The 23,888-nt window shown below is 43.7% G+C and overlaps 4 protein-coding genes across 6 annotated transcripts; 2 read left to right on the top strand and 2 right to left on the bottom strand.

The window, feature by feature from the left end:
- Window positions 1-976: 976 nt before the first annotated feature.
- On the top strand, window positions 977-1,384 carry LOC133861827 (uncharacterized mitochondrial protein AtMg01250-like). Its single transcript, XM_062297646.1, has one exon. It carries the CDS (start codon window positions 977-979, stop codon window positions 1,382-1,384), a length of 408 nt encoding a protein of 135 aa, XP_062153630.1.
- A 3,695-nt stretch (window positions 1,385-5,079) lies between these two features.
- Window positions 5,080-7,275, top strand: LOC133861818 (uncharacterized). The gene has a single exon (XM_062297638.1). It carries the CDS (start codon window positions 5,080-5,082, stop codon window positions 7,273-7,275), a length of 2,196 nt encoding a protein of 731 aa, XP_062153622.1.
- Window positions 7,276-16,490: 9,215 nt separating this feature from the next.
- On the bottom strand, window positions 16,491-17,440 carry LOC133858279 (uncharacterized protein PAM68-like). Its single transcript, XM_062293714.1, has one exon. The coding sequence runs from the start codon at window positions 17,353-17,355 to the stop codon at window positions 16,816-16,818; it is 540 nt and encodes a 179-aa protein (XP_062149698.1). The 5' UTR covers window positions 17,356-17,440; the 3' UTR covers window positions 16,491-16,815.
- Window positions 17,441-18,973: 1,533 nt separating this feature from the next.
- LOC133862731 (DUF21 domain-containing protein At5g52790-like) lies at window positions 18,974-22,971 on the bottom strand. 3 transcript variants are annotated; one of them, XM_062298584.1, is made up of 13 exons: window positions 22,755-22,971; window positions 22,463-22,539; window positions 22,276-22,359; window positions 22,054-22,167; window positions 21,818-21,904; window positions 21,556-21,695; window positions 21,369-21,456; window positions 21,160-21,233; window positions 20,861-21,036; window positions 20,537-20,730; window positions 19,964-20,013; window positions 19,594-19,870; window positions 18,974-19,153 (listed from the first exon to the last, which is right to left on the bottom strand). In XM_062298584.1, the coding sequence occupies exons 1-13, from the start codon at window positions 22,933-22,935 to the stop codon at window positions 19,106-19,108; spliced, it is 1,590 nt and encodes a 529-aa protein (XP_062154568.1). In that variant the 5' UTR covers window positions 22,936-22,971; the 3' UTR covers window positions 18,974-19,105. The 3 variants fall into 3 exon arrangements, with proteins under 3 accessions (XP_062154568.1, XP_062154574.1, XP_062154580.1); XM_062298590.1 differs by having other exon boundaries at window positions 19,594-19,867; XM_062298596.1 differs by lacking the exons at window positions 18,974-19,153; window positions 19,594-19,870; window positions 19,964-20,013 and having other exon boundaries at window positions 20,542-20,708.
- Between the last annotated feature and the right edge of the window lie 917 nt (window positions 22,972-23,888).

Genomic DNA, 23,888 nt, shown 5'->3' with positions numbered 1-23,888 from the left:
ACCTCCTAGGAAGTCTAGTTTGGGGGAGCCAAAAGCGGACAATATTGTGTCAATAGTGGTGGGTCGTTACAAATGGTATTAGAACCATTGCCCATCCTGAGATGGGGGAGCATGCACAAGCCTATGAGGGTCGCCAGCGTGCACTTGTTGGGACGCCAAGAATGAGGTGATCCCATGAGGGTCGCCAGCGGGGACACTGGGTCCTAAGAGGGGGTGATTGTAACATCCCACATCGCTTAGGAATGGGGATGTGCATGTATGTATAAACACATCATTTTTAACACAACGTGTTTTAAAGCCGTGATGGCCATGAACCTATCAGAACTCCGCAGTTAAGCGTACTTTTGCGAGAGTAGTACCAGGATGGGTGACCTCCTGTGAAGTCTGGTTTGGGGGAGCCAAAAGCAGATAATATTGTATCATTGAGGGTGGGTTATTACACTTTCAGCAACTCTTTTCCACTGAGGGTGTTTCAGGGATTGCAGAGTGTATTAATGCCGTCACTCCCAGAGTATCCACGGAGATGAATGCCCGTTTGACAGTAGTTTTTACACTGTAAGAGGTTGATCAAGCACTAGGTCAGATGCACCCACTCAAATCACCATGTTCGAACGGCTTTGGCCCGAGCTTTTTTCAGAAATATTGGCAGATTGTGGGTGATGAGGTTAGAAAAGCTGTTTTGGATTTTCTGAATAGAGGTGTATTTGATCAGTCTATTAATTCTACTTTTATAGCTTTAATTCCTAAACTTACAACAACTTCATGTGTTAGTGAGTTTAGACCTATTATTTTGTTCAATGTACTGTATAAGCTAATATCCAAAGTGCTAGTAAATAGATTGAAACAGGTGTTGTCCTTCATTATTTCCCAATATTAAAGCGCTTTTATATTAGGTCGGCTAATCATCGACAATATTTTGGTGGTGTATGAAGCTTTACACTCCATGGACATGCGCATGAAGGGCAAAAAAAGCTATATGGCGGTGAAACTCGATATGAGCAAGGCCTACGACCATGTTGAATGGTCATTCCTCGAAGCTATTGTGAGGCGTTTGAGATTTGCGGAGGGCTGGATATCTGTGATAATGTGCTGTGTTACTAGCGTGAATTATTCTATGTTGGCGAATGGTGTTCCGTACTGCAAAATCAAGTCATCCAGGGGACTCAGACAAGGGGACCCTTTATCCCCCTATTTATTTCTTTTGGTGGATGAGGGGCTGAGTTCCATGTTGGTTAGGGCTGAAATGGGGAGACAAATTACAGGAGTTCCTTTCTCAGTAGGGGGAATTTGGTTGAGCCATTTGTTCTTTGCCAACGACAGTCTCATTTTCTGCAGGGCAAATTTTACTGAGTGGGTGAATCTTATGGATATTCTTAAGTTGTAAGAGAAAGCTTCAAGCCAAAAGCTTAATTTGGCCAAGACTTCGATCTTTTTTAGTAAAAGTACTCGAGCTGAATTCAAAGTTTTTCCGAGAACCTTTGCAGGGATTTCTACCACTTCGACGTATGAAAAGTATATGGGCCTCCCAACTTTGGTGGGACGTTCGAAAACAAAGACGTTTGTTGGTATTGAAAGCAGAGTTCATAAGAAAATGGATGGGTGGAAAGAGAAATTTCTCTCTCAAGTAGGAAAATAGATTCTCATCAAGGCGGAGGTTCAAGCCATTCCTACTTATAGTATGAGTGTTTTTCATCTGTCCAAGACCCTATGCAACTCACTTAACTCTTTAGTGAGTTTATTTTGGTGGGAAAAAATTATGAGAGCAAAAGGGTACCATTGATGAGTTGGAAGCGTATGGGCATCTCTAAATTTTAAGGAGGAATGAGGTTTCGAGATTTGGAAGTGTTCAACAAGGCTTTGTTGGCAAAGCAAGGATAGCAGTTAATAAAATTTCCAAACTCACTGGTAGCTCAAGTTTTGCAAGAAATATATTTCCCAGGTGGGGTGTTTTTAAACGCCCTATTAGGGAGGCAACCGTCCTATGCATGGAGAAGCATAATTCAAGCTATGGATGTTATGGAACGTGGGCTTGGATGGAGGGTGGGAAATGGAGAGTTTATCCGCATTTGGAGGGATAAATGGCTCCCTCCTCCAAATCCCATTTTGATTCATAACCCTCTCCAAAGGTTGGACCGTGATTCCCGGGTAAGCAAGCTTATTGATCCTCATACACGCTGGTGGAACTTTGATCTCATAAGATGCATCTTTGAGCCTTGGGAAGTGGGGCAAATCTGTAGCCTTGTTTTAAGTCCTCTAGGCCATTCGGACCAGGTGGTGTGGTAGGGTACTAAACATGGTTTTTTTCTCGGTGAAGAATGCCTATCATATGGAAATACAATATAGAAATTAGTCTAGGGGGAGAGAGTTCCACATTAGGGCAGAAGGAAGGGATATGGAAAGCCTTATGGAATTTGCAAGTTCCACCAACTTTGAAGTATTTTGTGTGGAAGGTGTGTAATAATATTATTCCTACCAAAGTGAGCTTATTTGCAAAGAAAATTGTCCAAACTCCTTTGTGCCCGTGCTGCCTCAGGGAAGAAGAAACTATTGTCCACATTCTGTGGAATTGTCTCTCCTCGATAGCTGTTTGACAAGAATCACATTCAGAAATTGGCAAGGGATCCCACTGATGGTAGAAGTCTGGTTGAAGGTTGGATGCAGAAGTTGGGAGGGGATTACTTCAGTTTTGCTATAGCAGTGGTGAGACAATTATGGTTGAGTCGTAATTAGGGGTGTAAAAGAGCCAATCTTGAGCGGGTATTGCCTGTTCGAGCTCGGTTCGTTTAAGTAACAGTAAAGCTCGAACTCGAGCTCGATACGAGCTGAAAAATCTTGTGCGAGATCAGCTCGTGTAGGAAAAAATACTATTTGAGCTCGAGCTCGGTCATTTTGGTCGATCTTGAGCTCGGCCCGTATCACAATTCAAATTTATTGACTTTAGCATGAAAGAAAAAAAAAAAAAATTAAACCACAAAATTTCAAATAATGTGCAACTTGCACGTATTAGGAATTTAGGATTTTACATGAAGGCAAATTGCCAATGAACCTAAAATATGAATAAAATTACAACTATAGAAATAAAATAAAATTACATTTAAACAAATACAAAAAGAAATATAAGAAATTACAATTCTGAATTACAAATTTACAACTAAAGAGATAAAATAAAATTACATTTAAACAAATAGAAATAAAGGAAATTACAATTACAAGTGTGACTGAAAAGTATAATAATAATGTTTAATTCCTTTGTATGCTCCCAAATAAAACCTGTTGGAACACACTAAAAAAAAAAAAAAATTAAGTTAATTTTAACTCCCTTGCATTAGTTACACAAGTTCTATGTACTTGGTAAAAATGTCAAGGGAGGTTAAATAATAACACAAATTAAAGTGCATAAATCATTAAATAAGAAATCATACATTACCTTTAATCTGCTTCCAAATATATTATATGATCATATGATCTAAGTATTATCATATGATAGTATATTTAACATATCAACATGATTTAATAATCCGTATGTAATGATTATTAAATATTTAATGATAATAATCATAGCATATAATAAAGTGATTGCATATATATTTTATATTTACATGTTATATGGTATAATATTATATTATTATATGATCATATAGTCCTATAAATTATAATCTTATTATATTACATGAATAATATGATTAAGTATCTGAATTGTCATTATATCATATGACTAACAATTAATTATTAATATTATTCACTTTTACTATTTTATATACATATAACCAATTAATATATACTGACTAATAACTATTGTTATTTGTTATTTAATTTATGATTGCATAGTATATATATTTATACGAGTCGAGCCTTAATAAATGATTCGATCCTTATACGAGCGGGTTCACAAGCTTTAGTCGAGTCGAGCTAAGTTTATACGAGTTTACATCGTTTAATAATCGAGTTTGATTTTCGTATTCACGAGTAGCTCATTTAATAATCAATTCGAGCACGAGTCGAGCTTATTCAAGTCAATCTTGGGTAAGCTCACGAGTAGCTCAGCTCGTTTACACCCCTAAGCGTAATGCACTTATTTTTGAGCATTTGTTCATGCCTCCCATGCAGGTTTTACATGCGATGAAGTCTTTTCTAGAGGCCTATGAGGAAGCTTCTGCAACTTTGTCTTTGGGTACAACACGTGGACCTCCAGGCAATGGACATGTGAGATGGAAGAAGCCCCCTTTGGGTGTACTAAAGATTAATTGGGATGTGGCCTTGCTCAAAGAGACAAAAGATGGGCGTTGGCGTTGTCATCCGTGATGATAGGGGAGATTGTGTGGCAGCTCTTGCAAGGATCGTTCCATACATTGTTGATCTCCTCACTGCCGAAACAGTAGCTGTTTGGCATGCTGCCCAGCTGGTTTGTGAGAAGGGTTATTGTTAGGGAAATTTACATGAATTAAAAAGAGAATTTTTGGTGACCCCGGACAAGGGCAGAGTCCGACGACAATGACACGGAGAGTCCGGAGAAGAAAGGCGGAACAGTGAAATATTAAATGAGGGCATTAATGGGTGAAATCACTTCATAGGAAAGCAGTGGTCCATCGGGTCAAAGACACCCGCCGCCATACAGGAAAGCATGAACTGCGGCGTGAGGTGACCATTTGGAACGGCTGAAGGGCATTAATGAGGAAAAGATAAGTATCTCAGAGTAATAAATGGTCGTACGGACTAAGAGAAAAAGGGGACAATAAAGAACAAATGAGGGAATAAAAACAACATTATATTTTCAGGTGATATAACCCAAAGAAGATTTTCCATCCTTCATACTAAAAACTCCTATTAACTTGATCGTCGGAGGGGATTTGGCCGGAAACCCCGCCGATCCTTTTGTTTTGCAGGACTTGGAGAAAGTTGCTCTCAGGCTTCTGGTCTAATTGTTCGAGGTCCGGGAGCACCAGGAGCTGACACGTGTTACATTTGAAATTTGACATCAACATTTTGGCGCCGTCTGTGGGAACGACGTGGTCACGTGTTCCCGCCAATACAACGTGTCTAACACCTCTCATGGTGAGTACGCGGTGGACTCGAAGAAGTATGACTGAAGAGAATGTGCGTGAGGAGGCGGGGACCTCACATGATCCCCAGGCAGAGATAGCCCGCTTGAATGAAAAGGTAGCGCGGCTCGAGAAGGAATTGCAGGAACGAGATCGCACGGAACAGCAGGAAACTCAGGAAGAAGTGTCGCAGAGTGGCCAGAGGGACCCTAAGCGCGATGCCGGGCATCCGGAAGGAGTAGCGGGAGATGGTGGTGAGACTGACAGAGACGCTGAACTTGCTAACCTTGCCAAGAAGGATGAAAAGGGGAAAGAGAAGTGGGTAGAAAAGTTGACAAAGTTAGAGCAGCAGTGCGATTATTTGATGGGTTCTGCTCAAGCGGGAGTGACGGAAAAAGCTTTGCTGACTGACAGCTTGTTTTCCACCGCTGTGTCCCCTTTTACTGAACATATCATGTCACGCCAACTCCCAAACAAGTTCAAGATGCCCGAGATACCGGTGTATACGGGGTTGGGGGACCCTATCGAGCACTTGGCAAGTTTCCGTGCGCATGTGGCGCTTCATGCCACGCCGGACGAGGTCGCGTGTAGAGCGTTCCCCCTTACCTTGGCAGGAGGAGCCAGGGAGTGGTTCAGGACCCTGCCACCCTGCTCGATCGCGAACTTTGAAAGCCTTGCTAGAAAGTTTGCGTCCCAGTTTATGGCTGGTATTGTCCGCAAGAAGCCTGCTCAGCAATTGATGACCATCAAGCAAGGTCCTCAGGAGTCATTAAGGAGTTATCTGTTTCGCTTCAATCAGGAGAGGTTGGCCGCCGAAAGCCAAAACGAGCAATTCATTCATTGTGCCATCTACCAGGGCATAAGGAAGGATGGCGCTCTTATGGCGGATTTGGCGAGAAGGCCAGCTGAGAGATTGCAGGATCTCTATGATCGTGCGGAGGAATTTGTGAACCAGGAAGAAACCCTTCGGGCATTCCGAGAAACGGAGGAAGCTGCGAAAAGTGGTTCCAGGGATAGAGGAAGATCGAAGCAGGAAACTGTTCCGGTAAGGAAGGAGTTCACTCAGCGCAAGCCTGTTAAAAGAGTCGAAAATTATAGCTGGACGCCTGTTAATGCCCCGGCTAGAGAAATCCTTATGGAAATCAGAAAAGACCCGAATTACAAGGATCCGTCCCCGATAAAAGGCCGGCCGCATCCCCGCAATCGCCACAAATATTGTCATTATCATGACTCCTTCGGCCACTGGACCAATACATGTGTTGCCTTGAAAGAAATGATCGAGAAGTATATAGCTGATGGCAAATTGACACGTTTTTTGGAAAAGCGTGAGGACGTGACGGCAAGATTTCCGTCGAGTAGACCAGCTGGGGGTCAAGGTTCGGGCGGCCGGGATGCACATTCGGCGCGCCCCCCGTACCGCTACGAGAGGAGGCCGGCTCGACAACCCGACAGAGACTTTCAGCCGGAGAGGGCGCGTCAGCGAGAGCGGAGTAGAAGCTGCAATCGGCACGAGGGGCCAGGCGATTTTCCCGAAATTCAGACTATAGCTGGAGGCTTTGGAGGAGGGGGCGAGACTTACTCGGCCCGAAAATCATATGCCCGAGAGATGAGGGAGGTGTCCATTTATTCGGTCGCAAGACCGTTGAAAGCAGCTAAGCGTGAGAAGCTGACCATTGCTTTCTCGGACAAGGATTATGAAGGGGTGTACTTGCCCCACTCTGATGCCCTGGTGGTGACCATGGTGATAGCGAATCATAGAATACACCGGGTCTTGGTGGACAATGGCAGCTCTGCCGATATCCTATACAAATCAGCTTTCGATTTGATGAAGATTAGCAGGGATAAAGTTTCCACTTTCCGCTTCCCTTTGGTAGGGTTTGCTGGGGAGCAGGTAATGCCCTTGGGATCGATTGAATTACAAGTTACTGTGGGGAGTTCCCCCACTCAGAAGACAATTCCGGTCAAGTTCCTCATAGTCGACCAACCGTCGGCTTACAACGCAATCTTTGGGAGGACGGCTCAGGCCGAGCTGAAGGCGGTAACTTCGATACCTCACCTTTGTATGAAGTTCCCGACGGATGATGGAGTAGGAGTGGTTCGGGGAGAGCAGAAGGTGGCCCGCAAATGTTATAACATCTCTTTGGGAAACCCTTCCAGAGATGCACGCCCCAGTGTGGGGGCAAGCCCCTCCAGAGATGCACGCCCCGATCCGGGGGCAGGCTCTTCAAGTAAATAGCAATTACAGATGAGGAGTCCGACCGGCGACTTGGAGGATGTAACGGTCGGCCCCCAGAACCGGAAGCTCCGGATTGGAGCGCAACTCCCGGAGGCGGAAAAAAAGAAGCTGGTGGGATTTTTGTGCGACCATGTTGATATCTTTGCTTGGTAACATAATGAAATGCCGGGGATAGACCCCTCAGTTATTGAGCATCGACTAAACGTTGATCGGAACTACAGACCTGTGAAGCAGCGGAGGAGAACTTTTGCGCCTGAGCGCAACCAGGCGATTGCAGCTGAGGTGTGTAAACTGCTCGAGGCCGGCTTCATTCGAGAAGTTGATTATCCGGAATGGTTGGCCAATGTGGTTCTGGTGAAGAAAGCGAATGGAAAATGGAGGATGTGCGTAGACTTTACAGACCTCAATAAAGCTTGTCCTAAAGATTGCTTTCCCCTTCCCCGGATTGATCAGCTAGTAGACTCGACGGCGGGACATGAAGTGCTGAGCTTTATGGATGCTTTCTCCGGTTACAATTAGATACGAATGGCAGAGCCTGACCAGGAAAAAACCTCTTTCACTACCGATCGGGGATTATATTGCTACAAAGTAATGCCGTTCGGACTAAAGAATGCTGGGGCCACTTATCAGAGGCTTGTGAATAAGATGTTTGAGGCCCAGATCGGACGGAACATGGAAGTGTATGTAGATGACATGCTGGTTAAGAGTCTGACCTCGGGTAATCATGTCGCGGACCTGGCGGAGACGTTTGATACGCTGCGCAAATACCACATGAAATTGAACCCGCAGAAGTGCGCATTTGGTGTTGATTCCGGAAAATTCCTAGCATTCATGGTGTCGCAGAGGGGAATCGAGGCAAATCTTGACAAGGTGAGGGCAATTCTGGAAATGCCATCCCCCCGGACAACGAAACAGCTGCAGCGGTTGACGGGAAGGTTAGCAACATTGAATCGTTTTGTTTCCCGGTCCTCGGATAAATGCCTGCCGTTCTTTAAGGTCCTGAAAAAAGCCTTTAGCTGGACGGAAGAATGTGAGCAAGCCTTCGCGGAATTGAAGGCGTATTTAGTTAATCCCCCGCTCCTGAGTCGCCCGATGGAAGGAGAGATCCTCTACTTATATCTCGCGGTTTCGCAGACTGCAGTTAGCTCGGTGCTAGTAAGAGAGGAGTCTGGTAGGCAGAAGCCGGTATATTTCACGAGCAAGGTTCTGCATGGTGCGGAGGAACGATACCCCCGCATAGAGAGGTTGGCATACGCCCTTGTAATCTCGGCGCGAAGGTTGAGGCCCTACTTCCAAGCACATGCCGTTCGGGTGTTAACAGAATATCCCCTCCGAAAGATATTGCAGAAACCGGATTTATCAGGAAGATTGGTCAATTGGGCAATTGAATTGGGGCAATATGATATTGAATATCATCCCCGGACGGCAGTGAAGGGACAGACTCTGGCAGATTTTGTAGTAGAGATGAATGAGGCGCTAGGAGTGGAGGAGTTACCAAAGGACTCAACCTGGATAGCCTGTGTAGACGGCTCGTCGGCTGCGGGGAGATGTGGATCCGGGATAGTTTTCCGGGGTCCCAATCGGGAAGAGTTTCGGTATGCCCTCAAGTTCGGATTTCCCGCGACCAACAATGAAGCTGAATATGAGGCCGTCCTCTCAGCCATGGAGATTGCCCGGGAAATGGGAATAACGAATCTAGAGATCAGGAGCGACTCACGTGTGGTAGTTGAACAAGTGAACGGGAGCTATGCTGCTCAAGGGGCGAAGATGCTACAGTACTTAAACAAGGTACGCCAATTCCACCGTTACTTTGATAAGATTGTTCTAACCAAAGTCCCCAGGGAAGAAAATATTCTGGCGGATGCCCTTTCGCGTATTGGCTCGGGTACAGACCCGGCAATGACCGTAAGAGGCTACAAGATTTTGGTTAAAGCCTCCCCAACGATATTGGCAGATGCAGAGGTGATGCAGTTGAATGAAACAGAGCCTGAGTGGGGAGCAGAAATCGTGCGGTACTTGAAGACGGGAGAACTTCCCCCAGAAAAAGCGGAAGCGCAGAAGGTCGTCCGGAGTTCGGCTCGCTATGTTCTGGTCAGGGGGGTACTTTATAGACGGGGGTACTCCCTACCCCTGTTGAAGTGCTTGCCGAATGAAGATACGAACTATGTCTTGAGGGAAGTACACCATGGTGTGTGTGGAAACTATTCGGGAGCGAAGGCGTTGGCGAACAAAGTTGTGAGAGCTGGGTATTATTGGCCGACAATGATCAAAGACGCAAAGGAGATGGTGAGAGCGTGTGATGCATGCCAGAGATTCGCCCGTTTGTCGAATAGCCCCCCGGAATATCTTCATTCAATTACTTCGCCGTGGCCGTTTGCAAAATGGGGAGTTGACATCGTCGGACCCATGCCGTCGGGCAAGGGAAATCGAAAGTTCATTGTGGTTGCGGTCGACTACTTCACTAAGTGGGCCGAGGCTGAGGCGCTAGCCACAATAACCACGGAAAATGTTATAAAGTTCCTCTGAAAGTCTGTGATATGCAGATTCGGTATCCCGTACGCCATGGTGACCGATAATGGAAAGCAATTTGATTGTGATCGCTTCCGAGAATGGTGTGCCGAGCTGGGCATAAGAAAAAGCTTCTCGACCCCCGTGTTCCCCAAGTCTAATGGTCAAGTTGAGGCCACCAACAAGACACTGATCCAAATATTGAAGAAGAAGCTCGGCCCCAAAAAAGGAGCTTGGGTCGAGTATCTCCCCGAAGTGCTCTGGTCCTATCGAACTACTGTCAAAACTGCTACAGGGGAGACCCCCTTCGCTCTAACTTATGGAATGGAAGCAGTACTCCCCGTGGAAGTGGGGTCACCAAGCTTTAGGGTGGCCCACTATAATCCGGGATTGAACGAAGAAGGGATAAATCTGGAACTGGATTTGCTGCAGGAAAGGCGCGAAGATGCCCGTGTAGCGTCCACAGCATGTCAAAGCCGAGTAGCAAAGTATTATGATGAGAAGGTGAAGCCTCGGTCGTTCGGGGTTGGTGACTGGGTCCTACGAAAGGTGAACCTGATGACTAAATAGCCGGCTGATGGGAAATTGGGCCCAAAATGGGAGGGGCCATACCGAATAGTCAGTTCCAGCAAAAATGGGGCCTACCGCCTGACCACAGGACAAGGAAAAACAATGCCGAGGGCTTGGAATGTAGATCATCTTAAAAAGTATTATTTTTGAAATTATACATCCTTGTAAAGTAGTTATTCCATCTCTACAACAATGAGAGCAATTACGTCCGATCTCGGACTAGGCCCTCCCCTGGGTGTCGGACAGGGGGGTGGAGAGGAACCCGCCCTTAATAGGGGAAAAAACGGGAGGATGTCCGATCTCGGACTAGGCCCTCCCCTAGGTGTCGGACAGGGGGGTGGAGAGGAATCCGCCCTTAATAGGGGAAAAAACGGGAGGATGTTCGATCTCGGACTAGGCCCTCCCCTGGGTGTCGGACAGGGGGGTGGAGAGGAATCCGCCCTTAATAGAGGAAAAAACGGGAGGATGTCCGATCTCGGACTAGGCCCCCCCCTGGGTTTCGGACAGGGGGGTGGAGGGGGTATCCAATCTTGCACTTACCCCCCCTGGGTTTCGGACTATAAGTTGGAATGGGCTTAGCCACCTAATCACAAACTCTTATTTTCCACACAGTAAACTCACCTATCTGCAATACAAAATCCCTCCCTTCCCTTACACCGGGAACGCAGGGATTTGGGGGGAGCAGGGAGAGGGAGAGCTAGGGGTCGAGCTACGCAAGGGGTCGAGCTACGCAACCCCGCAAGCACTACACTTTTGTTTGGTTACAGCAATTAAAGGTAAAAGTAAGTGCTCAAGAATAACATGAGAATAACCTTGAAAGGGAATATTTTGAGACAGAAAAAGAATATGCTTATTGACAAAATATACAGTTACATATTGTAAAATATTTTAGCTGGTGAGCATGAGGGCAGGCTTTGTGTGGCAACCGGTCATCGGCCTCGAGCCTTTGAATAGCTGGGTTCCCATTCGCCCGACGCCGTGCCCAATGTAAAGTTGGAGAGTGGTGGGGAGTCGGACGATGGGGTCCACTCGACGCCATGGCCGACGACGAGAGGAACTCGCAATAAGGACCGGCGACTCCCAACCGGGCATGACGAGCAGTGGAATATCTCCGGCATAAAGCCGGAGATCGCGCCTCCCTTACTCGGTAAAGCCGAAGATCACGCCTCTAGGTGAGTTAAGATGCTTGAATTGGGGACCAAAGCACGAAAATGATGCGCTCTTATCCCTGGGTCTAAGTGCTGGAATTGCAAGGACATCACGACCCAGACCAGAGAAAGCGAGTATTGGAATTTAAAATGAGAATATGATAGTTAGGGGAGGTCTGGAAACACATATATATACACGCTTGAAGTTGTTTAATGCTCTCGTGATCCTTGCAAGGGCAGGTACACCTAACTCTAAAAAGCTGAATTGGGAGTGAATTCTGGCCGGTAGCCATCAATGGAGCAAGGTCAGAGGAGATAGATATTAATGGCAGCAATAAATAAGGCGTACGAATCCCCTTTCATTGAAAAATGATAAAGTAAAATAATACATCAATGTTTTCAAAAAAGAAGAGAGAGGGGGGGGAGTCATCATTGATCGCCGGGCGCGCGGCTAGAGGAAGGAGCCCCTTCTTCCCCTCTCTCCGAAGACTGTGCGATCTCGGACGTAGATGAAGTGGACCCTGACTCCGAATCCCCTCCGGGAACAGGTTCGGGGGCTTTTTGACTCCAGTCGGTTACGTGAGGGAACTGGTCAACTCCCAGCCTAGCCATGGTCTCCAAAGCCTCGTCCGGTATCTGGATGGTGCTGATGTCGAGATCCTTGAAGGATTCATCACCGGCGGGGGCGTTTCTAGCGACACCTCTGTAGTACTCGAAGCCCCAATTGAAGCCCACGGCCCATGTGGTGTCTCGAAGCTCCGGAACCCTCGAGAGCTCCCTCGTCAGCTCAACCACCTGGAGATGAAGCTCTTCCATTCTTTCTATTACTTCTCTCCTATCCTGAAACGCGTTGATCTGAAGGTCGATAGATTGTTTTTTGTCGGCAAGGGCCTGTTCGAGGTCCGACCTGGCCCGGTCTCTGGCAGTGAGCGCTATGCCCTTCTCGGACAACGCTTGATCCCTTTCCCCGGCGAGCTCTTCTTTGTCTAGCAAGGCTTGATCTTTGGCCGCCAAGGTTGATTGAAGGTCGGATTTCAAGGCCGAATTCTCGGCCTGTAGGGACTGGATGGTCGCCCGCAAAGAGCCGGAGGATTGAAGCTCGACCTCCAGTGTGGCCTCGAGTTTGGCCTTCTCGGAGAGTGCGTCTTTCAGCCGAGCTTGGGCTGCGGATAAGTTGTTCTCTAGAGCCCCCATGTCGCTGACCATCCTCTCGCAGCTGTCCAGAATGGTCTGTAGCGTGCTTCCCCGGAGCTCGGACAGCTTCTGAAATCTCAGCCGGTGCTTTTCGGACTCGGCCAAAGCCCTCCTTTGCCCCTTGGATTCCTCTTCCAACTCCTTCACGCGAGCCTCCAGTGATCGAACGGATTCCCGTTGGTCTTGCTCAGGATCGCGAATGCTCCTCCAGGAGGTTGCAACGTCCACGGCGAACTAAACAGAAATAAGGTGTCAGTAAGAGAGTGAGAATGGCAGACCATCTTAACCCAAATAAATATTGTCGGGATCACATACCTGAAGGATCTTTCCGGTAAGTTGTTCGGCGTAGCTTTCCACTGGGAGTTGTCCGAATAAGGGACTGTAGTCCGGAGAGACCAGGGAGCTCAGAGCTTCCAGGGGACATCCCGCCAGCTCGTCGGTTCGGAAGTCCTGCCGTCGCCCGGCAGCCGCAGAGGCGTCCGGAAGCACGGAGGTTGAAGCTTGGGGGACCGCGTGGTCCGGAATCGGGACCGGAGACTCAGGCCTGGAGGGCGAAGCAAATATGGTCGAACCCCGCTCGAGTGCCTCCCTCTCGGAGGCCACTTCTTCTTGTAATTTGTCGAACTCCTGGGAAAAAGTGTCTGGTTCTTCCCTCAGTGGCGGATGGATTGGTGACCCACTAGGCGGAACTTCTACCTCGACAACGACCTCAACTCCGGGGGTCGGTTCGAGCTCCGGACAGGCAACGGAATCGGCCGGAGGGGATTCCGGCGCGGTGGGCGCAGGAAGGGACACAGCAATCGGGGGGTTCTGGCTACTCGGAGGAGCGTAAATCTTGGCCATAGCTAGAATCCGGCCGACCATGAACCCACTGTCTTGCTGGGCTCGAGGTTTTTTGGGCTCGGGGCCCTCATCGGCCCCCGTAGCGACCCTCTTCCCTTTCTGCTGAATTGAGGGCACCTCATGTGGCGCAACCGAGCCCACTGCAGGCCGTGGAGGAAGGTTGGAATCGGTCGGAGAAACAGTAGGACGCTCAGCCGCCTCGATGGGAACAGCTGCCGTGACCACTTCTTCGACGGTATCCTCAAAAGAAATGGGGGGCGAGCGGGCGCTCAAGCCGGGGGAAGAGGGACCCGTCCGGGGGTCTTGGGGAAGGATCTTTACGGTTGGGGAAGAATTCCCCTCCTCTTCCTCGAACGCGGCATCGGCCACTTCGTCAATCTCCCTCATAATGGAGTCATCGGAGCCGATTGATGAGCCAGAAGATGACCTGTCTGGAAGGACCTCAGGGCCCCGGGAAACCAGAACCTGTGTTTGTTGAGCCTTTAAGGCGCGTGTTCTCCGGGGAGACCTAACGGCCGGCCGCCCAGACGTACTCCCTTTGGGGGCTACCTTCCTCGGAACCTTACCCGGAATGGGCCTACTAGTCGTTACGGACCATCCGGTGATCGGGGTCCCCCGCTTGTCCAAGATCACTTTTTGCTCCGGGATTCGGTACCCGAAGCACTCGTTCAGGCTTTGAACTGAAACGAGATTCTCGTAGTCGATCGACGACTGGCCCGCCCTAGCCGAGAAGGAGAGCATGGTGTTGACCTCTTTGACCTTGGCTATACTCAGACGGGGTGGGATCCGTAGGTCGTCGACCAGCGGCCTCCATTCTCTGGGCACTCGTTCGGAGTCCGGAATAACTGACTGGGAAGGGCATTCCCATTCCCCGGAGACCCGGAAAAACTGCTCTCTCCAGCCTTTATTATTCCCGTACTTGCGCTGGTCCAGGTGAATGAATATCGGATCCTGGCGCACCCGCAATTCGACGGCCCCGTCCTTGGTAGACGGACGGTATATGCTGAAGAACTGAGCGGCGTCCATCTCAGTTTCGAGGACCAGCCGCCATAGTATAGACGACGCCACTACATACCTCCAGCCGTTCGGCGCTATCTGACCGGGGGCCACCCCAAGGAACGCACACACTTCGCGAACGATCTTCGGAAACGGAAGCCGTACGCCAGCCATGAGCATGCGCTCTGTCAGGGTGACCTCGCCACCGGCTATACCCAGCGATCTGGGCTCTTGGAAGAAAACGTTGACGGATGGGCCGATGTCGTAGGCCCTCCGGAGGACCGATTCATGATTCGCCAGCCAAGTCGACTCTAGCCAGTCTTCCGGCGGCACCAAACGAACGGCCCCGGGTCTTGTAACCGGAGGTGGCACAATGGCCAAAGGAACCGGTTCGCTGGAAGTAGCCGCGTGGCCCCTAACCATTGAATCTCCTCTGCGAGTGATAGTCATTTGGTGATCGAAAGAGCTAGTGGAGCTGAGGAAGAAAAAGACGAAAGCAGAATAAACGATGGAAAGGATGGTCGGAGTCGATGTCAACAGGAGATATTTATAATAAGGCTGACAGCCCCTGGAAGGTGAGAGGACGCGACTGTCTGACTAATGGCGGCGAGCGTTCATACTGTCAGCACGGTAACCGAAAAGGTGCACTTCAGTCATTGAATAATTACTTATTTTAGGAACCCCACACTTAAAGGCTGGGCACCATTAACCAGCACGAAAGCATTCCAACGGCCGTCCGTTTAAGACGATTGAAATTCACCCATGGTAGACGGGTTATAGATATCAGCTTTAAAGCAGGGCCGTGGACAGACACTTCGCTTCCCCATACCAAGGGAGAATAAAGATGACACCCACAAGTAATTGGGATGTCCGGTACCCACTGCCTGAAATTGCGACACTAAGATCCTCATTCTCAAAACCCAAGCGTCAAAGACAGACCAATGTAGGGTCCGGCCTCTCAGCATTTCGACGGGCATCGCCGGAATTCCCGTCTCCTTATGGAAAAGGAGAGAGAATTCGGGGGGTAATTGTTAGGGAAATTTACATGAATTAAAAAGAGAATTTTTGGTGACCTCGGACAAGGGCAGAGTCCGACGACAATGACACTGAGAGTCCGGAGAAGAAAGGCGGAACAGTGAAATATTAAATGAGGGCATTAATGGGTGAAATCACTTCATAGGAAAGCAGTGGTCCATCGGGTCAAAGACACCCGCCGCCATACAGGAAAGCATGAACTGCGGCGTGAGGTGACCATTTGGAACGGCTGAAGGGCATTAATGAGTAAAAGATAAGCATCTCAGAGTAATAAATGGTCGTACGGACTAAGGGAAAAAGGGGACAATAAAGAACAAATGAGGGAATAAAAACAACAACATTATATTTTCAGGTGATATAACCCAAAGAAGATTTTCCATCCTTCATACTAAAAACTCCTACTAACTTGATCGTCGGAGGGAATTTGGCCGGAAACCCCGCCGATCCTTTTGTTTTGCAGGACTTGGAGAAAGTTGCTCTCAGGCTTCTGGTCTAATTGTTCGAGGTCCGGGAGCACCAGGAGCTGACACGTGTTACATTTGAAATTTGACATCAACAGTTATCAACATGTGCTTTTCGAAGGGGACTCTCTAAGTGTCATTTTAGAGTTGAAGAAAGAAGGCCCCTGTGTGAGTGGTTGTGGACTGTTAATCTCATATATAAAGCTTATTCTTTCTAGCTTAGATTATCTTTGTTTTCAACATGTCAAAAGGGATGCGAATAAGACGACTTATTGTACGGCAAAATTTGCTCTTTCTCAATTGATAGATGAAGTATGAGTGGAGGATTGCCCTATGATCATCAAGCATATTGTACTTACGGAGCAAGTGAAAGATTTAAGATTAAATGAAATTATTATTTTCTCAAAAAGAGAAAAGAAAAAAAAAGGTCATATGTAACAGTTAAGATTAAAAAAGAAAGTGCACTCAAGAAAGACATTCATTAACAACATCTTTGCTTCAAGATAGCTTATGGTCCCATACTTATCGCTGAGAAGAAAAAGATCCACTCATACAGCACCCCAAAAATAAGAAAAAAAAAAAAAAAATCAAATTATATTTACCTTTGATTTTGACTACGCATAGGTCCTACTTGAAAATATTACTAGCAGAGTAATCTTATTCTTCAAACTAATTTCATATGGGCTAATATGATGTATTTTAAATGACTGAAGAGTAGCATTCCTCTAGCTAGTATTTCACAATTGAAAGGAAGGTAAAGCGCGTGAGTGGCACGTGAGATCACCTCATGCGCCCATATCCTCCTCCCTCCACATCTCAACCCAATTCTTTTGAGCCTCTTCAAATCCAAGAATTGAACCTTTCCTCTCTTCGTCCCAACTTGTAGACAGTGCTCCATAGGCAATGCCCATCGTTGATGCCCCGAAAGTCAGAAAGGTTGTCAGCAAAGGGAGCCATAATGGCACATTCCACAGATGCTGCTCCTTAATCACACCAAAAATGTGCAAAAATGCTAAGCCGAGGGCCATAGGCACCACCACAAAAGCCAAGACTCTCACTGCAATTCTGTTGAACACGACTTGTGGGATTTCTTCATCGTCATTGTTGCTGGTTTTGTTGGAATTTTTGCTAGTGTTTGTTCCTTTTATGGTGGCAGGAGCAGTACCTGTAAAACCTTTGCCACTGGCATGTGGTTTGAGTATGCTTGTGGGCTGTTTTAGGTTTAGCATGGTTGTCGGGTGGAGGTTTGGGCTTTTGGGCTTCCATGGAGAAGGCTTTGAAAGGTAGAGAAATGGTTCAGAGGAACAAGTGATCAGGGTTTTCATGGCTGCTTCCTGGCTATGTTATGAACTTTTCATTACACAGTATATGTTTGTGTGTACTTGTTGCTAGATATCTTATCCAAAAAAATAAGTGAATGGTGTTGGGTTTGTGTCATGAGATATTTAATTTGTTGTTTTTTGATTTATTTTGGGTGGAATTTTGAGGTTCTATTTTTTTTGCAAATAGACAAATATCTGCCCTTGGGAAGCACAATTTATTACATGGAGATTGTCTTGGACTCTTGATGGAGCTGAAATAGCAGAAATCCAATTTGACATTCACCAACCACAGCATGCCACACGCACCTCTGAGAACAGAGGGTTGCTTTAGCCAGCTATCCCATGATGGCATAATGGCATTCACATTTTATCAACATTTTTTTTTCTCTCTATTTTAACTAAAAAATTACCTCTTTATTTTTATTTTAACTACCTTATTTTTTTTAAAAGTATTTATTTCATACGTTATCTATTTTAACTATTTGTTTTCATTATTTTATTTAAATATTAGTTCTCAATGATTTGTTTATTCTTTTTATTCCTTCTTTATTGAAAGGAGAAAGAATGATAGGATTAAAAAAATGTTTTTATTTTTTATTTTGATTTGCATTTGATCGGTGTATAGTGCTCATCAAAGCCCACCAATTTCTTTTTGTTAAAGTAACTAGCCGAATGTAGGTGATTTTTCATTAAATTTACATCTCGGCTAGCCAAAATAACCTTTGGCTAGGCGGGTGAATATGCTCTAAGCACGGGTAATTAGACTTCATTGATAGATAATTTCAATTAACGGGATATGGTCAAAATTATGTTTGGAAATAGGTGGATATAGTATTTACAGTTAGTGATAAAAGTTTAAGCTGATAAAAAAGAAAATTATAGAATTAAGGTTCAAATTCATAACTTTTACTTTAATACTATATTAAATCATCAGTTATCTCAAAAGTTCTAATAAAAAATGATGAATTTAATCATTTAGTTCATACTTTAACGCTTAACACAGTTTAATTTATTTATGACACAAATGTTTATTTTGGACTAAGAAAGTGTCCTTTGAAATCTATCAATTTCAAGCTTATTCAAATTAGATTTGCATATATATTTTTGGAGAAACTTCACTTAAACCCCATGAATTTCTATAACATTTGCAATTATCTCTCAAAATTCAAAACCTTTCAATTTAGTGTATCGAACTTCTAATTTTTTACAATATCACCCATCCATTAAAATCTTCTGTTGAATCCTAATGGAAGAGTGAAATTCCTAAATACCCTCATTTTTTGCCAAAATAAAAAATAAAAAAAATTGATATCGTGGGTGGGTCACCCACCTTGTGACCCGTGGGTCACCAGACCCCATGGTTGGGTTTGGTGACCCACAATGGGGGGCGCGCATGTTGTGACCCGTCGTTGGTCATGCGACCCACAGTTTCGTTCTCTTTTATTTTTTGGTGGGGGGTGGGGCTTTTTGGTTTTTGGTTTTAATTTTTAATTTTTAATTAATGGTAAATTTAGAATCTTATAAAATTTTCTGAGGTATAAAGGTCATTTCATCTATTTTACTGTCTGATTTAACCTTAAACCCTAATAGAGGGGTGACATTGTAAAATTTAAAAGTTTGATATATTAAATTGAGAATTTTTAACCTTTATAGTGGTCATTACATTTGACATAAAAATTCAGGCCAGGGGATCAGTCAAGTGAAATTTCTCCCACATTCTTTTAGAGACCAAACATATCCGAGATTTGAAATTCTATGGATCGTCAGGCTGCCTCAGCTTCTCATATAATGTCCTTGAAACCTGTCAAAAGGTTAATGTTAGTTTTCACCGAATAGAAACAAGCAAATTTTCCATCAAAAGAAGAAAAGCCTTTGATTTTCAGGTTTTAACTTCTACTCAGAATGATGGGTACTGATCTCTAGCAGCTTCATGGACAAACTATATATATATATTAAGTCTTTCCAAATTTCGTATAAATTATACAATACACACAAGGCATGTGGTTTATTGTTAAACCATTATCAAATTAAGTAGTTGCATGTCGATCTCTTAAAATATTTAAACCCCGACATCTCATTTCAATTAAATATTTGAATAATAAGAATAACGAATTTAATGTTATAATTAATATTTATACATGTATTAATTTTACTTTATTTTTTATGACTTCCAAGAAAAAGCATAACAAATTGGTAAAATAAAAGAAGCATGCATATGTTGTAATATTTGGACGTACGTACCTTATGCAAGGATGGTGAGTAGCGTGCACCGGCTGCATATATTGGTGGATAATTTGGCATGGATTTTTGAGGGGAAGGAGATAGAGTTGGTCTCATGTGTGGAGATTGAAGATATGCTGAAACTGGTGAATGCAGTATTGGAGAATGGTTATACGAAGACAGTGGAGTCTGGTAATACGAAGAAAGTGGGGATGCCAAGGAAGTTCGCCATTGGAAATGAGAATCCGGTGTTGCTGAAGGAGATCTTGAAGGTGTCACATAATTGATTTTAATTCTGCTGTTCAGATATAGACAGGATTAATAATAGAATATAAATAAAGATCATCGGGATTAACGATAACTAATTAATTAAACGAAAGTAGTCAATTACTTTTTAGGATCGTGATCAACATACTCGTCTGTCTCATCCAGAATTTCCTCCTGTAGAAATATATATAAACAAAATATTAGTGATCAAACATACAAATACACATCCACACATGCGCATGTAGGCCGGCAGAAATATTAGAGGTTTGATATAGGGGTTTGTTTGGTTTAACAGTTTTACAAACTTTGGTTTAATTTGAAGAAACAGTCATTTTAAAATACAGTTAATGAAATATAATTTTTAAAAATACAATTAAGTGTTTGATAAAATTACAGTTTTAGACTTTAAAATAATGCGTATTAAAATATCAAACCTCTTTGCCTTTTTTTACGTTTTCAAATCGTTGAACTTTAATTACAAACAGAATATTTTCCTTAATTTTGATTAAAACCTTGCATTTGGCTTACAAAATCACAACGTCAAACACACTCTTAATACTGAAAGCATGTGCGCGGTTTATATATATATATATATACACACACACTTAATTAGCTCAACTTTGTATATATATTCGTTTTATCTCTTTTTTTCAGGCTACATTTATGACAAGATTATGTTGCTACTTAAAATATTAACCTGCAATAGCTCCTCCATGACATCCTCCAGTGTTATGATACCAATGACCTCTTCATCTAAATTTGCAAGAGATTCCAAATCTTCAATTGAAATGTTTCCTTCTTCTCGCTCCCGTTTCTTCTTTGGTTGTGGGCTTAAATTATCGCCGAGCTTGACATTAATTTCACTGCCACTAAACTGATGATCATCGGTCTCTGAGAATAAGTAATATAACATTGATCGATCAACCCACCATTATTTTCTCAACTTCCCGCGACTTATGTTCCAGAGAAATGATATTAAAACAGATCGACAAGTAGAAAATTTCAACTAATCTTAACGTACCTTTTCTCACTGCATGTCTTTGTCTTGAATTTAAATTAATATTTAACTTGATTGGGCTAGGCTTGGCTTCCTTCTCAGGAGTACTCTCCCTAACTCCCTTGATAACAACAGCCATGTGACTGTGGCCCTTCTGGAATTCATTCAGTAAATCGTAGAGAGGCAAACGATCATGTACCCTGTCACAGATTTTGAAAGTTTAATTATTACATACAAAATTTCAGATGAAGCTCTCGAAGGGGGGACAACATATATATATAGAATAAGATCAATATCACCACTCTGAAAAGATTGATATATACCTAGGAATTCTCCTGATAACAAGATCTTTGATGGGTGTTTCATCTTCGGGGCGGAGCTTGATCAAATTTTTTACCTATAACAGAAGAATAGGTCTTATTCACATATATATCTATTCACCATTAAAAAAAGGAAAAAAAGTACATAATTAACCTTTCTAGCTCCCTTGTCAACTGGAAATAAACACGAAGTAGAAAGAGTTGATGCTCACCAAAATAAGGCCAATGATATTTGTGGGGCTTTCAGAGTAGATGGGTACACGACTATGTCCTTTGCTCAATATTAGTCCCGTTGTTTGCCTAGCTACGTAAAAAATCAATTGAATTGAGATGGAAGTTAATTAATATGATTAATTACCATGCATATGCATATATAGGCGAAAATTAAAAGGGGCATACTCATCAAGTTTCGATTCCATGTCAAGCGAAAATATTTCAGATATGGGAGTCATAGCATCTTTGGCAGTTTTCTGTGTCATATCCAAAGCTCCAGAAATTATGGTAGTTTCATCATGTGTTAACTCTCCACCTTTTCCTGCCTAAATTTTTTTAAAGATTTGCATCATTACCAGCCCCCAAAAAGGTGATCAATTTAGCTTAGTTCTTAAATATGGAACCCTTCATTTGCATGCAATTTGTAAATGAAAAAAAAATCACTAACCTTAATTCCATGCATATCCACCAATGTTTTAAGCTCATGCCGTCGTAGAAGCGCATAATGCCCTTCTCCGATGAGGCAATCCAACAGCTGCCAAATAACCCATTTTTAAAATGTGCATGTGAACCTTTTCAGGTTTTTAAATCATCATTTTTTATTTTTTATTTTTTTTTAAAAAAATGCGCTCCCAAATAGAATACTATGCAATTTGATTTAGTATATATAAATGAAAAAATTACCTTACTAATGGGGTAAGATATAGGAAAGAAGACCAAGACAAGCAACCGAACTAGTAAAGAGAGTTTTGCACCAACAATTAGTCCATACCTTGAACACACAGATTGAGGGATTATCTGGGAATTAAAGTAAAACAGTTATTAATTATGTCTAGTTTACAAAAATGATCAACAAAGAACCAATCCACATTTCAAAAGGGATAGCCCGTCTAATTAAGATTTTACCTCGCCAAATGCAAGTATGAGGGTGACTGATATCAATATAGAGGCCCAAGCTGGAAGAAGTGCATCAACGAAAATGGGAAGGGCCTTGTTTAACATGTATATATATATTTCGAATTAATAGAGATTATAAATAAATAAATAAATAAAAAGCAAACTATATCACAAGTATATATATGAGAGTACGTACCTCCATTGCCATGGCATTGCATATGAGTAGGGTACATAGGAGTAAGTGATGGTTCTTGACGATTGGGAGAATTTTCTCTGCTATCAAGATATAGAAGATATTATCGCGATCAGAACTAGCCGTATTAATAGTTCAATTGCTTTTAAAAATGAATTTAATTTACTATATATATATATATTAAATTATAGTAATACATACAACTATATATATATTCAACGTACGTACAATATAATCTAATACAAATGGAAATGTGCGACAAGGAAATGGAAAAACTGAAAAAAAATTAGTTGACCTGCATTCTTCCTGTCTTGGGGCTGACCAGCCTTGGCGATTACCTCAAGATCAACATGGCTAAGGGACATGAGTCCTAGGGTAAGGCCTGACATGAGGCCGGCAAAAGACACAAGAACCACGCATATGACTAGATACACCCAGAACATTGGCTCGCAGCATGGAACATCATTTGCAGCCATTTAATTTGTTTTAGACAATTTCAACAAAGAAATTAAGTTGGCTAGCTCTGGATCGATAACGAGTCGGAGATCTATCCTTGGATATAAATATAACGAAAAAGAAGGATCTAATTAGACCCCACCACCACGTCACAGACAAATACCTAAAAGACAAAGATCCCACAGCCAAACCAAAATTGCCACGCCCACATGCAGTGCTGACCATGCTGATTAAAGAATTCAAAACTAGCTAGTAATTAAGACGATGCGGAATGGTGATCATAGATGGCATGCGCTTATAAATTAGGTTATCTTATAGTCGTCATCAAAGCTGCAATAATTGATCTGCGTGTCAGTGACGGTTATTCAACCCAAGTGGAAGTAATCATAGACAATCCTAATCCGATGCAGAAACCTCTTACAATCCGCGTAATTATAAAAGTCAGATAAATCTCAGAAGACTCTCAATTTTAGGAAATTCTGATCCATTCCACCTCTCTGGGGAGTTGTTTTCTAGCTAGCAAGCGTAGATAATTTTGATGTTATTTAACATAAACAAATTAATTAAGGTGAAAGAAACAGTCCATGATTTAGGAGACCATGCATACTTGACAATTCACATGATCATGTGGGAAGCCATTTATTATTATAGACTAAAGAATTTGAAGGAAATTCCTAACCCAGCTAGCTCGATCCGCCCCAGGATGCTTTTTGGTTTCTTTATATTACTGGATGGATCATGGATTTCCGGTGGAGCAGTTAAAACAGGACATAAGCACCGGCCTGACACCCGGCCATCAATGTTTACTTTATTGGATTGTTGCAGCTACAGAGGTGGCAATTAACATTTAACACTATGATCTCTCCATTTTATCGATCTCCATTTCAATAAAAATATAAATTAATTATTTTATGGTCAAGATTTTATTTTCTTGCTAAAAGAAACTACATATATAGTAAAAGGAATGAAATCA

This window comes from Alnus glutinosa, chromosome 1, assembly GCF_958979055.1.
Source record: "Alnus glutinosa chromosome 1, dhAlnGlut1.1, whole genome shotgun sequence".
NCBI classification, from domain to species: Eukaryota; Viridiplantae; Streptophyta; class Magnoliopsida; order Fagales; family Betulaceae; genus Alnus; species Alnus glutinosa.
This window is presented reverse-complemented; position numbering and strand designations above follow the sequence as displayed.

Bases quoted from the DNA above. Each gene is read 5' to 3' on its own strand.
- LOC133861827 (XM_062297646.1), top strand. From the start codon at position 977: ATGGCGGTGAAACTCGATATGAGCAAGGCCTACGACCATGTTGAATGG.
- LOC133861818 (XM_062297638.1), top strand. From the start codon at position 5,080: ATGACTGAAGAGAATGTGCGTGAGGAGGCGGGGACCTCACATGATCCC.
- LOC133858279 (XM_062293714.1), bottom strand. From the start codon at position 17,355: ATGAAAACCCTGATCACTTGTTCCTCTGAACCATTTCTCTACCTTTCA.
- LOC133862731 (XM_062298584.1), bottom strand. From the start codon at position 22,935: ATGGCTGCAAATGATGTTCCATGCTGCGAGCCAATGTTCTGGGTGTAT. The intron at 21,234-21,368 runs GTGAGCATCAAC...CTTCTGTTATAG, and splicing joins ATATCATTGGCCTTATTTTG to GTAAAAAATTTGATCAAGCT. The intron at 19,871-19,963 runs GTAATTGACTAC...ATATCTGAACAG, and splicing joins GTTGATCACGATCCTAAAAA to CAGAATTAAAATCAATTATG.